The sequence below is a fragment of the Tupaia chinensis genome, unplaced genomic scaffold (assembly GCF_000334495.1).
Source record: "Tupaia chinensis unplaced genomic scaffold, TupChi_1.0 Scaffold000394_1, whole genome shotgun sequence".
Lineage (NCBI taxonomy): Eukaryota > Metazoa > Chordata > Mammalia > Scandentia > Tupaiidae > Tupaia > Tupaia belangeri.
Window position 1 is genome coordinate 1,882,871 of NW_006159896.1, and position 14,375 is coordinate 1,897,245.

The window sequence follows — 14,375 nt, forward strand, 5'->3', positions numbered from 1 at the left end:
TTCCAGTGACATAGCCATTATGCCAACTTCTGATGCCAAAAAATTGTTTTTAAAAAGCTTAAGTTTTGGAACCAGCAGATGGTGTAATGGTTATGTCTCTGGACTCCTACATGGTCAAGTCTCAGACCTGGCAGCTTAAACTCACACTGGGTACATGTGTGTGCGTGCCCAAAATCCTGAGAGGAGAATGGAGGAGAAGGGCCGTATGGCCATCCACCCCCAGGGATGATTTCTTGCTTTCTGTCTCTATCTCTGTCTCTCCAGCAAGTACATGTACCTTATAGCAAAAATCTCTAAGAAAAAAAAACCCTGAGGTTTTGGGCTGGCCCCTAGGGCAGCAGATGAGTGTGGCACAGAGGAAGCAGGATCCCACATGACTGACAGGGATCAAAAAACGTGCCAGGATCCTGGGAGAGGACAGGAAACTAGAGGACAAAGAATCAGTGTGACCAGGGTCCACCGGGGAGAGGGGTTCTCTCTCTTACTGTCTAAGAGAAACAGTAAAACAAGAAACAGAAACTCCAGCTCGAAGTGTTGGACATCCACCAGAGAGAGGTCAACTGGCTGGGACCCACAGAGAGGGAGCTCAGGGCAGGAGGAGGCCGGGGCCTTGGGAGACAGCCCCCAGATGTGAGCAGCTGTTGTTTACAGCACGAAAAGCAGAGGAGGGGAGGGGAGAGAGCCAGAGCCCAGGCAGAGAGCAGAGAGCTAGGGGAGAGAGACACAGAAAGACACTTGGGAGCTGAAGGGGTTCAGGCCTGTCGTGGGAGGGACAGATAGCAGACAGGGGAGACCCACCAAGTCCAAGAAGGGGTGAGGGGCATTCAGGCATGGGGCAGGGCTGGTTGGGAGACAGGCCCGCAGACACAGGAAGAAGGGGTGAGCCCAGGGGTGGGATCCCCACTAGGGGCAGGAACCGCACAGGACAGAGGCAGGGGCATGGCTGAGCTAGTGTGGAAAGCCCCAGCAGGGAGGGAGCCAAATGTGCTCAAAGTCCGAGGGGAAATTGAGGCTCTGCCTCCCCTCACCCCTCTCCCCTTTACCCTCCCACTCCCCCGACCTGGCTGGCTAGGGATCTGAGCCCAGTCCCGCCAGGCCCAGCCCTGGGTGACGCAGGGACATGAAACATGCCGGAAGGTCGCTGAGGCTGTCGGCTCCGGCCTGGCTAAGAATACCCTGGGCCGCGCCGCTTCCCCAGCAGGCTCTGCAGAGCCAGGTCTCAGGCCAGGCTGAGGCTGGCGGAGGGGACAAAGAGGCAGAGGTGCGGGCCAGCCTCAACCAGACCCAGCTCCCGAGAGGTGACAATGTCATGCCTTTAATCCCCGCCATGTCCCCAGATTACAGATGATGACCTTTAGGCCTCCCCAGTGCTAAGCCACTGTCCTGACATGGCTATTTTGGAGAAAAATTTGTTTGTTTGTTTTTGCTTTTGTTTTTTGGAGAGGTTTTTGCTGTAGGGTACATGTGCTCATGTGCTCGCCAGAAAGAGAGAGACATAAACAGAAAGGGAGAAATCACCTCTCAGGGGGATGGCCACGTCACAATCCCCTCTCTTCCATTCTCCTCTCAGGATCTTGGGCATGCACACACATACGTACCCGGTGTGAGTTTAAGCCACTGGGTCTGGGACTCAAACTGCGGTCAACTACATGGGAGTCCAGTGACATAGCCATTATGCCAACTTCTGATGCCAAAAAATTGTTTTTAAAAAGCTTAAGTTTTGGAACCAGCAGATGGTGTAATGGTTATGTCTCTGGACTCCTACATGGTCAAGTCTCAGACCTGGCAGCTTAAACTCACACTGGGTACATGTGTGTGCGTGCCCAAAATCCTGAGAGGAGAATGGAGGAGAAGGGCCGTATGGCCATCCACCCCCAGGGATGATTTCTTGCTTTCTGTCTCTATCTCTGTCTCTCCAGCAAGTACATGTACCTTATAGCAAAAATCTCTAAGAAAAAAAAACCCTGAGGTTTTGGGCTGGCCCCTAGGGCAGCAGATGAGTGTGGCACAGAGGAAGCAGGATCCCACATGACTGACAGGGATCAAAAAACGTGCCAGGATCCTGGGAGAGGACAGGAAACTAGAGGACAAAGAATCAGTGTGACCAGGGTCCACCGGGGAGAGGGGTTCTCTCTCTTACTGTCTAAGAGAAACAGTAAAACAAGAAACAGAAACTCCAGCTCGAAGTGTTGGACATCCACCAGAGAGAGGTCAACTGGCTGGGACCCACAGAGAGGGAGCTCAGGGCAGGAGGAGGCCGGGGCCTTGGGAGACAGCCCCCAGATGTGAGCAGCTGTTGTTTACAGCACGAAAAGCAGAGGAGGGGAGGGGAGAGAGCCAGAGCCCAGGCAGAGAGCAGAGAGCTAGGGGAGAGAGACACAGAAAGACACTTGGGAGCTGAAGGGGTTCAGGCCTGTCGTGGGAGGGACAGATAGCAGACAGGGGAGACCCACCAAGTCCAAGAAGGGGTGAGGGGCATTCAGGCATGGGGCAGGGCTGGTTGGGAGACAGGCCCGCAGACACAGGAAGAAGGGGTGAGCCCAGGGGTGGGATCCCCACTAGGGGCAGGAACCGCACAGGACAGAGGCAGGGGCATGGCTGAGCTAGTGTGGAAAGCCCCAGCAGGGAGGGAGCCAAATGTGCTCAAAGTCCGAGGGGAAATTGAGGCTCTGCCTCCCCTCACCCCTCTCCCCTTTACCCTCCCACTCCCCCGACCTGGCTGGCTAGGGATCTGAGCCCAGTCCCGCCAGGCCCAGCCCTGGGTGACGCAGGGACATGAAACATGCCGGAAGGTCGCTGAGGCTGTCGGCTCCGGCCTGGCTAAGAATACCCTGGGCCGCGCCGCTTCCCCAGCAGGCTCTGCAGAGCCAGGTCTCAGGCCAGGCTGAGGCTGGCGGAGGGGACAAAGAGGCAGAGGTGCGGCCCAGCCTCAACCAGACCCAGCTCCCGAGAGGTGACAATGTCATGCCTTTAATCCCCGCCATGTCCCCAGATTACAGATGATGACCTTTAGGCCTCCCCAGTGCTAAGCCACTGTCCCCGCCCCTCCCACCGCCGCCCCAGCCTCAACCAGACCCAGCTCCAGAGAGGTGACAATGTCATGCCTTTAATCCCCGCCATGTCCCCAGATTACAGATGATGACCTTTAGGCCTCCCCAGTGCTAAGCCACTGTCCCCGCCCCTCCCACCGCCCAGCTGGGTCCCACAGAGCTCAGCGCAGTCCGCCCTTACTGGGACCGGGTACCTCTCAGGCAGTCCTCTGCTTACCTCTCCTGACCTTATGCTGCTGCTGCCGCCTCAGCTCAAGTCCCTGGCTTTGGAGATGAAAACAGAACACAAAGGAACTCCCAGAGCTTCCTTCAAATCCTCCTGCCTCTCCCGAGCGCCTCCTTGCTGCCTCCCCCTAGCCCACCTGGGTCTCTCCTACAAGAGAGATGGGAGACGGGGAGGTGTTGAAACCATCCAGATTCCCTCCCCTATCTGAACAGGGGACCTGCCGACTCCTTTGTTTCTTATTCACCAACGTCCTCCGCTTTCTAAGGCTGCAAGTGACATGCAGGTCCAGGTTCCGAATGCGAGATCCCCAGCGGGACCACCTTTCTGTCTTTAATTCATTCGTTTATTCATTTTCTCTCTCTCTCTCTTTTTCATGGTTTGGAGCCATGAGGGTGTGGGTACCCTTGACAGGGTCTTTGCACACTGCGGTCCTCCCCACAAGCCTCCCAGCCAACTGGGATCACGGGTACATTCAGGTGGACAGGGATCCGAACCTGGGCCTCCCTATGGCCCCACTATCATGAAGTGGCACCCTACTGCCTGTGCCACTACAGCTGGGCCCGGTTCCCTTCCCCCTCCTCCCTCCTCTCCCTCACGCAGGGAGCACTCGCCGTGCCAGATGTCAGGCTCCCAGTGCTGGGTTCAGCCCGTCAGAAATATTTCCCCAAGCCTACTATGTGCCGGGCAAGGTAAAGCTTGTCCCTCACACCCTCGGAGTGTAGCGGGAGGCAGATGGTGACCACCGTCAGTAGATGTGGTCGAATGAGAACGTGCACGGGGGTTAGTGGGGGCTGTCGGGACAGAGGAATGAGCTAGGATGTTTGGGGGTTCTGGCCTGACTGCAGAGCCCCAGCCTCAGCCTTGGCATCTTTTTCTCAGCCAATGAGCTGATTCCAAATTACACCCTGACTGCGCGCGCTGGCTCGGCCCAAGCTCAGCTCTCTAAGCTTCCACATGTCCCCGCAGGACCGCTCACGGGTCATCTTTCAAGAGCCACCAGGAGCCAATAGCACCCAGCTGCCGCCTCTCGCCACCAAGAGCCAGGTCCTCGACTGGGCAGCTGCGAAGGGCCCCATCGCCTCCGTGGCTGAGCTGCTTGACCCCCGCAGCATCCTCCTCCGTCTGGGTCAAGGTCAGCTGCCCGGCGCCCCGCTGGGCTCGGGACCCAGCGCTGAGGCATCTGGCTCCTCTGGCCCCTTCCCAGTTTGGGACCCTAGGGACCCAAGAGGGCCATGCCTCGTCAGAGGTCACACACAGCGAGTCTGTGCTCTCTTGGGACAGTGGTGACTTCTTCACCAAATATCAGCACATATGCGAAATGCCAACTTTTCGACGTAAAAAAACTAGCCCTTTGATATTTATTGTACATCTGCTATGTACCAAGCCCTCTGCTAGGCACTTGGGGACTCTGGGGACAGACCCAGGCCCTGACACCAACACGTTCGCCTGCATAAATACTGTAATTTCAGGTCTTGGTGAGTGCTGTGAGACTGAGTAAAATGGCGATGCCGGTTTGAGCTGCACCCTAACGTGCGCCATCGGCTTCTTCCTTACCTGAGCCTTTTTTCAGCTGAGAAAACAGACACGGGGGACTTGCCCAGGGGCACTCCGCAGGGGGATTGTGGCAGGAAGTTTCGAACCACCTTCCCCGCTGTGGGTGGGTGCGGCTCTGTTAGGCCCAGGCCGCTCTGGGAAGGGACTGAAGTGCGCTTCTCCTCGCAGCCCCGAAGTCGCCGGCCTTCTGCTTGCCAGAAGCCGGCCAGGACATGGGCCGCACACTCGAATGGCAGCCGCGTACCCCGGCACCGGTCCGGGGCTGCCGCTTGGACGGTGTGGCCGGCTACAAGGAGGCGCACATCCTGAGGGTCCTGCCTGGGCCCAAGGCCAGGTAAGGTGCCTGCCCCAGGCAACCAGGACCCGCCCCCAGGCAGGCCACGCCTGGACTGAGACCCAGCTGCCAGGGAAGAGCACGGGTCGGGTCGTCCTCTCCTATTACTAGGCCCGGTCCCCTCCCTGATGGGCACACACCTCGCCCAATCCCACCCCTATACCATAGACCCGCCCAGGATCAGGTAAGACCCCGCCCAACGTCGCGCTCACTGCGGCGTCTGTCCCACCACAGGCCTCAGACAGTGACAGTGAATGTGGAACTGAGCTGCACGTCTGGGGATCCCGACGCAGTCCTCATCCTGCAGGGTCCACCCTACGTGTCGTGGCTCATTGACCCCAACCACAACATACAGATCTGGGTGAGTCTTGCTCTGCTCCCCAAATAGAAAAGGCAAAATGCCATCCTCTGCCATCAGACTGCCTCCCCATACCCTGCGCAGCACCCGGTCCTGAGCCCTCAGCGCTGTTCTGTGCACTACCTGGTTTTTCCTCGGACCATCTCCTCCATGAAGCCTTCCCAGATTGGCTAGGGAGCTTCCTACCCCAGCGTACAGATCAGGGGCGATTCCTGGAGAGGTGAATCCGGAGTTGAGATGAAGCGCACACAGGGTCCAGTAGACTCCCGGAAGGGTGGCCAGGCAGAGGACACAGCAGAGGGGAGGGCAGGACCCCGGCCTGGCCTCACCCTGGTGCCTGCCATGCCCCTGACCTACCTAAGGCTCCCTGCTCTGTCTCTCTCCCACCATTAGACCACTGGTGAATACTCCCTGAAGATCTTTCCAGAGAAGAACATGAAAGGCTACCAGCTCCCAGACACACCCCAGGGCCTGCTGGGGGAGGCCCGGATGCTCAATGCCAGCACCGTGGCTTCCTTTGTGGAGCTGCCTCTAGCCAGCATCGTCTCCCTGAAAGCCACCAGCTGTGGTAAGCACTGGCCCCTTCCCGTGGCCCTCCCACACCTGCCCACCCCAGAGCATTGCCACGCAGCTGGTGAGGCCCCGATGTGAGCTTGGGTGAGTTAACCGACCTCCCTGAGTCTCACTTTCCTCATCTGCAACTCACCACCACAGAAGAGCTTAGGCCCAGTGCACAGTGAGCGCTCGGTGACCGACCGTCACTTGGCACGCCTCTGCTGCCCCACAGGCCACCAGCTACAGACCTCCCCGGCACCAGTCCCAACCACCCCTTCCAAGGCCAGCTGCAACCCAGAGCTGCTCATGTCCCTGCTGGAGCCGAAGTGCGCCAACGACTTCATGACCCTGGTACTCAAGAAAGATCTGGTGGCGGTAAGTGAGCCCGGCCCCCCAGGCTCAGGCTACATGAACAGCTGGTCCCTCCACTAGCCCAAGAATCGAGGGGTTGTAGCCCAAGCAGCCAGGCAGGTCGCATCCTTCTGCGTGCTTCAGTTTGCCTCCCTGTAAAATGGGGTAGCAATGGCACCTGCTACCTGGAGAGAACGAGGTGAGCTGTGACAGGTAAGTGCATGCACGGCAGCTGTGGTACGGAGCAGGTGCTCAGTAAACCAGGCCACTGCTTAGTAGGTATTATTAATCCTAAAGGCTGGCCAGGCTAGATGTTACTTCACAGAATATGCACACCCTGTAACCTCTGCCTGACTGATGAATGAACATTTTAGAAAAATAACACCTCCTTTTTAAAATTTTTAATTTAACTTTATTCATTTACTTATTTATTTATTTAAATTTGACCAGAGAGTGACAGAGTGAGAGAGAAATAGAATGTGAAAGTGAGAAAGCAAGCCACCAGGTCCGGGACTTGAACTGCAGTTGGCCATGTGGGAATCCAACTACCTGCTGGCCCCAACATCTCCTTTTTAAAAATAATTATTTATTTTAATTTTATCATCATTTTTTTCTTTTTTTTTCTTTTTTAAAATTTGCAATAGGCACACCAGAGAGAGAGGAAAGTGAGAAAGCAAGCCAAAGGTCCAGGACTCAAACTGTGGTCGGCCACGTGCCAGTCACACCTGCTGGCCTAACGCCTTCTTTTTAAAACTATGTAAAAATTAGAAAAGGAGGGACCAGCAGTTAGCATAATGGCTATGTCACTGGACTCCTGTGTAGTCGACCGTGGTTCGAGTCCCGGACCCAGTGACTTAAACTCAAGCTGGGCGCATGTGTGTGCGTGCCCAAGATCCTGAGGGGAGAATGGAGAAGGGATTGTGGTGTGGCCATCCCCCCTGGGGGGTGATTTCTCGCTTTCTGTCTCTCTGTCTCTGTCTGTCTGTCTGGCGAGTGCATGCACCCTATAGCAAAAACCTCTCTTAAAAAAAAAAAATTAGAAAAGGAAAAAATATTTATCCCCCCACCCCAAACACAGTGGCTGCCAGGGTCTCAGAGTGTTTCTCTCTGGAGCGTTTTCTCTGTGCCATCTGGTGTTTCTTGTGCATTTCTTATATCGATATCGTAACGAACACACGTGCTTGCTTTTCACTTAATGTGTGTTTAGAACTTCGGTATCTGTATTGAATATCATGTTTAATAAGTATATTAATATAATGTTATATATTATTACTACATTATATTACTTCATCATATTGGGCCCTGATCATGCACGCACACCTAGTGTATTTTTCTTAATGACTTTTTTTCCACCTAAAAATTTTTAGTTGATTAATCCTCTCATGAAAAATCTGCACAATCACCACAGATAGTCACTGCAGAATCTTTTTTCCTTCGACAATGCCAGCACCAACATCGGCCTTGGCAGTCCCCCTGACTTTCTTCATTCTGTTCTTGCGTTCCTTTCGCTGTTTTCTTGACGTCTTTTTCTTCTCATAAAGACCAGGTCTTGCAAGTCTATGTTTGGGTTCATTTTTCTTTGCATAATCCAAAGAATCGTAAATCATGCCAAAGCCAGTTGTCTTGCCACCACCAAAATGGGTTCCGAACCCAAACACAGCGATGCCACCTGGTGTGGTCTTGTGCACCTTCGCTAGCTTTTCCCGAATGTCTGTCTTAGGTGCCGCTGCCTTCCCAGGGTGAAAGACATCCATGGCCTTGTTTCCTCTGATGCAGTCGGTGGGTCAGAATTTCCTGGGTCGGATAGTCACTGTGTCATTCATGATGGGGGATATCCTCAAGCAGCCAGGGACGAAAACCCTTAATGACTTTCCTAAGCTTCTTACAGAGAGAAAATAAAATGGCCCCTTGTCCTTCGTTTCCCCTAATCTGTTGTAGTGCTTCACCTTTTGGCTAGGGCCGGCCCGTAGTACAGTGGTTCGGTGCAGTGCATTGGGAACCGGATCCCACATGGCCAACTGCAGTTCAAATTCCTGAGCCAGTAGCTTGAGAAACATGTTAGGCGTGGTGTGTGTGTGTACCCAATATCCTGATAGGAAAAGGAAATAAGGGTGTAGCATGAGTGCTTTCTCTCTGTCTCTCTCCCTGGTGAGAAAGCAGGTCCAACACACTCTCTGGCAAAAAGAGAGATACATTCTGAATACGGTGGTTTTTAACTTTTTGACCCTTTATTTATTGTTCTTATCTTTTGCTGTAGGGCATGTGTGCTCGCTGGAGACAGAGGGGGAAGGTGAGAAATCACCTCCCAGGGTGATGGCTATGCCACAACCCCTTCTCCTCCACTCTCCTCTCAGGATTTTGAGCATTCACACACACCCCAGCATGTTTTTCAAGTTGCTGGGTCCAGGACTCAAACCATGCAGTCGGCCATGTGGACTCCAGCTACTTTAACCAGCACGACACTAACTGGCCCCCAACTTTTCGAATGTTTTTAAAGCTTGGACCACCCTAGCCACTCATCTTCCCCTTTGTGACTTGTCTGAGGCGGGACCTCTCTGCCAAAGCTTTGAAGATCACCCTGCTCTCAGGGGTTCTGGGAAGCGAGAAGTCTCCAGTGGTGTGGGATGATGGACTGAGGATGAAGAATGCAGAGGAGTGGCTGTGGCCCGGGCCCCCTGCCGTGTCCTCAGCAGGGTATGATGGACAGGCTCCGGGGAACCCGGGCCCCCTGACAGTCCCCCTCCATTGACCCAGGCTCTGCAGTGCACCCTCACGGGCCTGACCTTCTGGGACCCCAGCTGCCAGGCGAAGGACAGTGGTGACCAGTTGGTGCTGCACAGCAGCTACACCAGCTGTGGCACGGAGGTGAAGGGACACGTGGTCAGCAATGAGGTAAGGGCCGGGCTGGAAAGGTATGAGAGCCATCTTGGCAGGCCCCCTCCAGATCCTTCCTTGACCCAAGCTGGGCTGTTTGAGGGAAGGGTGTGGTGCCTGGCAAGGACCCTGGTCAAGGTCGGCCACTGGTTGGCGCAGCCTCCTTACCCATAAAGTGGGTATGTTGGTGGGGTACCCCCTGGGGTCTTTCTGGCTCTGACTAGCTCTTTGGCTCTGTCCTTGCAGGTGGTTGTCAATTTCCTGTCAAGCTTGTCACCACAGCGGGTGAGATGGATGGGCACGGGTCTGCTGCCCAGGCTGGGGCCCCTTCTGGTGGAGGGAGTAGATCCCGGGAAACCTGACCCTGGCAAGCCACGTCTCCAGCTTGCCCGGCCTTCCCTCCTGTACAGTGGGAGTCCTGTAGAGGGTGACACTGTCAACCTCTGCTGTGTGGCTTTGGACCTATGGACCCAAAGGTCATCACTGCAGACTGTGTCCTGAGAAGGGGCAACCCCAGGTCCTTCCAGAGGAGCGCCACGACCGTTCCTGAGATGGGCACGAAGGCACGTCGCCTGAGCCCGGTGCAGAGCGTGTCCCTAATCCACACTAGCCTTAAGTGATTATTTGCTATAGGGCACGTACGCTCACCAGAGCAAGGGAAACTGGATGGCCTGGCCGCAGTTCCTCCTCCGTTCTCTCGGGATGTGTTGGGCACACATATACACGTGCCCAGCATGTTTTCCAAGCTGCCGGGTTTGGCACTCAGTCAGTCAGCTGTGTAGGATCCAGCTGCCTTAACCATTACACCACTTGGCTGGCCCAATTTTGAGGTTTTTTGTTTGTTTGTTAATTTGAAAACAAGGGTCTGGCGACTCCTGTGGGCCCTGCTGCCTGCCCCACTCCCATGCCCTCACCTTCCTGGCTGGTGCCACCCTAACTGACCGTGTCTCTCTCCCATTCTCTCACAGAAAAAGGTGCACTGTGTTGACCTGGAAGGCCTCTCCTTCCAGCTGGGCCTCTACCTCAGCCCGCAATTCCTCCAGGCCTCCAGCACCATGGAATTGGGGCAGCAGGGCTTCGTACAGGTACTGTGCACTGCCTCCCCTCCTGCCCTCACCGGGACTCCCCCTCACCCCAGATTCCTGGATCCCCTCTTTCTCCATTGTTACGGAACCAAGCCCATGGAGCCTTTCCTTCCACTCAGGACTCAGGGTGGGCATCTTCCTCTGGCTTATTTCAAACCAGCGGTGGGGCAGAGGGGTAAGCACGCCTGCCCACACCTCCTCCCCCCACCTACCCACGCAGGTGAGCGTGTCGCCCTTGGTCCCCGAGCTTGAGCTCCAGCTGGACAGCTGCTACCTGGATTTGGGGCCTGAGATGAAAGGAACTCATGAAAGAATCGTGGAACTCATCCAGGGCCAGGCGGCCAAGGGCAGCTGTGTGAGCCTGCTGCCCCCTGGCCCTGATGGGGACCCGCGCTTCAGCTTCCTCCTCCGTGGCTACATGGTTTCCCCACCTACAGCCGGCACCCTCAGCTGCACCATAGCCCTGCATTCCAGGACCTTGTCCCAGGTGAGCAAGACCTGGCCAGGCCCACCTTCAAGGCTGGCTTCTAAGTTTGCAGACAGCCCAGGGGGACGTGGAGCCAGCTGGGAAGGGGCAGAGCGTGGCTGGGCATGTGGTTTCACCATCTAGCACCCAGGGTCACCTCTTCTGCCACCCTCAGCATCTTGTGGGATTGCTGCGTTTGGCCAGGATGTGCGTATTATCCACGCACCGCCAACCTACCCTCCCACGCCATCATCCCCCTCTCCTGGCTGTCCTGTCCAGCCGTCCATCCATCCCTCTATTTCCACCATCCCACCGAGGAATCCATCCCCCCACCACGTGGACTGCACCACATGATCTTAGTGAACAGACCTTAGGGAAGAGGGGGCGATAAAGAAATCCTGATTTTCTGCACTTACTTAACGTCCTTCCCCATCTACGACTCTGGGCTAGGACACTCAGCTGACACACTCAGGGGCAACCCTAGGCCCTTGCACACAGAGAGGTTTCCAGGATTAGAAACCTCTAGTTCTATGAACCTAGGGAAGCCTTCGGGGCCACCCCAAGAGGGCCCCTCCCTCTGCGTGGTGAGCTGGGCCTCCTCCCCTGCCTCTATCTGCCACTAGAACTCGGCTTTCCTGAAAGACCTGGCCCATCGCTCCAAGGAGTTCTCAAGGGTGCTGGAAGCAGAGCTCCAAGCGCTTCCGGGCTCTCACAGGAAATGCCCAGCAGTGGCCAGGCCTTGTCCAGAGCCCAAGGCCTCCAGGACATGCCCCCCCCCGGCACCCTCTGGGAATGGGCAGAGATGGAGTCGAAGCAAAGCTCCAGGGTAGGCAGGACCAGGAGTCCACTGTGTCAACCCCAGCTCTTCCTCCCTCAGGCAGTCCTCAGGACCGTCTCCATGCACCTGAACATCATCAGCCCTGACCTGTCTGGTGAGCTTCCTGCGGGTCTCCCTGGGCTTTGTCCCAGCAGCTGAGGGCAGAGTGGGGAACAGTGGAGGGGCGGAGCTGGGCAGGCACTGGGGGTCCTGAGACAGCAGCAGAAGAGGGGCAGGCAGGCTTCCCAGGGCCCAGTGCCTGCATAGGGCCCACAGCTGTCACCGAGGAGACCCTATGCTCGTGGCCACCCTGTGGCCCCTGGCATAGACAAAAGGCACCTTGGGGTAGTGCCAGCCTTGCCTTCCTAGACACCCAGTGTGAGGGTGCCCTTTCAGACGGTGCCCTCCAGCCTGTTAATTCCCCCGGGCCCAGGCCCCCACCAGCAGAGAAGTCACACAGAGGTTGTGGTAGGGACACCCACCTCCAACCAGGCCAGGATGGAGCCCCTAGCCCCGGCCAGGACCAAGAAAGCAGGGCTGACAGCCCTGAGGCACTGATGGGGAGGTCAGAGCCAAAGGGGGGCTGCCTAGCCCATCGTCACACAGGAGTCGGGAGTATGGAAGGACATGGGGCTTGTCCCAGGCCTTGAGCAGGGCTGACGAGGCCTCAGAGGTGCTCGGGTCCATTCTGTACCTGGTGTGGGGCTCAGGGAGAAGGGGCCGGCCTGAGGGCATACAGCGGGGCAGGGTAGGGCAGCCTCTGGGCCCCCTAGGCCCCATTTGGACTTTGCTCACACTGCACCAGCCCCTCCCCAAATGCACCTGCGAGCCTGGAGCAGAGGCGTGACTCAGGAGGCAAGGTCTTCTGGGGGGAGCGCTCACATGGCACCCACGGCTTCAGGCCAGACATGGGTGTGATGAGCCCATTTGCTAGACAAGGAGACTGAGGTTCAGAGAAGTCAGTCAGTGGCCAAGAACCAAAGCCTGTGCTCCTGTCCAGCCTGCTGAGGCCGGGCCGGGCCGGGCCGGGCCGGGCCGGGCCGGGGAGGTGGCGCTGGCACTGACTGTGGCTGGCCCTCCAGGTTGCACAGACAAAGGCCTCCTCCTGCCCGCTGTGCTGGGCATTGCCTTCGGCGCCTTCCTCATCGGGGCCCTGCTCACGGCCGCGCTCTGGTGCATCTACTCCCACACGCGTGAGTATCCCAGGCCATGCCACGAGCACCCGGGGCCCTTCTACCACCACCTGGGGCCTGGTGGAGTGGGGCGCCCTGGCCGGGGCCCTGACCTCCGCCCCTGCCCCGCCCCCAGGTCCCCTAGGCAAGCGGGAGCCCGTGGTGGCGGTGGCTGCCCCGGCCGCCTCGGAGAGCAGCAGCACCAACCACAGCATTGGGAGCACCCAGAGCACCCCCTGCTCCACCAGCAGCATGGCGTAGTACCCAGCGTGGAGCACAGGGGCCCCCAGCCAGCCCGCACCTGGCAAGAGAGACTGCGCAGCCGCCAGCTGGGACCCGCTGGCCATGAACTCACCCCGGGACCACAGCCCCTCCATGCGGCCAAGGATGGAGCATGCCCTCTGCACCTGCCCTGCCCGCCTTTCTTAGAGGCCTGCTGCCAGCGGGGCACCAGCATGGAGCACCTTGGGGTCCCCCCACCCCACTCCCTAGAACTTTCAGCTGCAGTGGATCTGGGACATGGCTGCCCAGGACCACAGAGAGAGACGGCTTCCCTGTGTGTCCCTACTGTTGAGGGCGACAGGTCTATCATCTGCTCCCAGTGCCAGCCCTGGACAGCTGGGCTGGGTGGGAGGTGAGAACTTGAAACTGACCAGCCTTGCCCACCCTGCTGGCCACGCCTCATCTGTGGGAATGGACGTGGGGCCAGCCCAGAGCCGCCTGGATCTGGTCCCAGCAGCCTCCACACCCGGACCGGCATAACTTTGTGGGAGAAACAGAGGCTTAGGGGTGCTTAGATGGGACTCAGAGCAGGGAAGGAACAGCGGAGGTAGAGGAGCCCAGCTCCTCACTGCAACTGCCACACGGAAGCCCCCTCCAGCCCACTGGGCAGGCAGCAGGTGGGGAGAGGCCACACCCAGTGTCCTGGGTCCACCCCTGTATATTCGCCACCAATAAATCAGACCATGAAACCAGCACTGGGCTGGGTGGGGAGAAGGGGTGGGACGTGTAAAATGGGGGTGAGGCTATGGGAGGGACTACGGGCCCAGAGCAGGGCTGCTCTTGTCCTCGGTCCCCACTGGGCTGGCCTGATGGCAGGTAACACCCTGAACAGCCGCAGGTGGCCACGTACTGCAGGTCTGGATTAGCCTACCATTCACAGCGTGTCCCTGGGACCAAGGGACTGAGCAACCAAACTCAGAAGGCCCCATCCACTCTCACCCTGGGGTTTGGAAAACAGGCCCTCAACAGCTCTGAGTTCGAGTCCTCACCTGCCACTTATCGGCTGTGTGACTGTAGACAGGTCCCCCTGGCTTCTAGAAACCCACGGTTCCTGCATCTGTGAAATGGGCATCACTCTCAGTCACAAGGTCTCTGCAAAGAAGTGCCTGGCATATCATCAGCAGGTATCTGTCCGGTCTTCTCATGTCACAGACAAGCCATCTGGCTCGGATGGAGGTAGGGAGGGATGTCCCAGGCCACACAGCCCAAGCTCCCTCTGCACAACTCGATTCCTTTACCAGCCTCATCCTC

At 57.3% G+C, this 14,375-nt stretch overlaps 1 protein-coding gene across 1 annotated transcript in view; it reads left to right on the forward strand.

Moving 5' to 3' along the window:
• Nucleotides 1–13,816, forward strand: part of ENG (endoglin) — a 41,362-nt gene extending 27,546 nt beyond the window's left edge. Inside the window, exons 4-15 of the mRNA XM_006154069.2 lie at nt 4,243–4,408; nt 4,999–5,164; nt 5,399–5,525; nt 5,916–6,090; nt 6,310–6,452; nt 9,183–9,320; nt 9,549–9,587; nt 10,271–10,387; nt 10,608–10,874; nt 11,731–11,785; nt 12,753–12,863; nt 12,979–13,816. Coding sequence (XP_006154131.1) covers nt 4,243–4,408; nt 4,999–5,164; nt 5,399–5,525; nt 5,916–6,090; nt 6,310–6,452; nt 9,183–9,320; nt 9,549–9,587; nt 10,271–10,387; nt 10,608–10,874; nt 11,731–11,785; nt 12,753–12,863; nt 12,979–13,103 — 1,629 coding nt within the window. The 3' untranslated portion in view covers nt 13,104–13,816. The remainder of the gene's footprint in view (nt 1–4,242; nt 4,409–4,998; nt 5,165–5,398; nt 5,526–5,915; nt 6,091–6,309; nt 6,453–9,182; nt 9,321–9,548; nt 9,588–10,270; nt 10,388–10,607; nt 10,875–11,730; nt 11,786–12,752; nt 12,864–12,978) is intronic.
• Nucleotides 13,817–14,375: the final 559 nt, after the last annotated feature.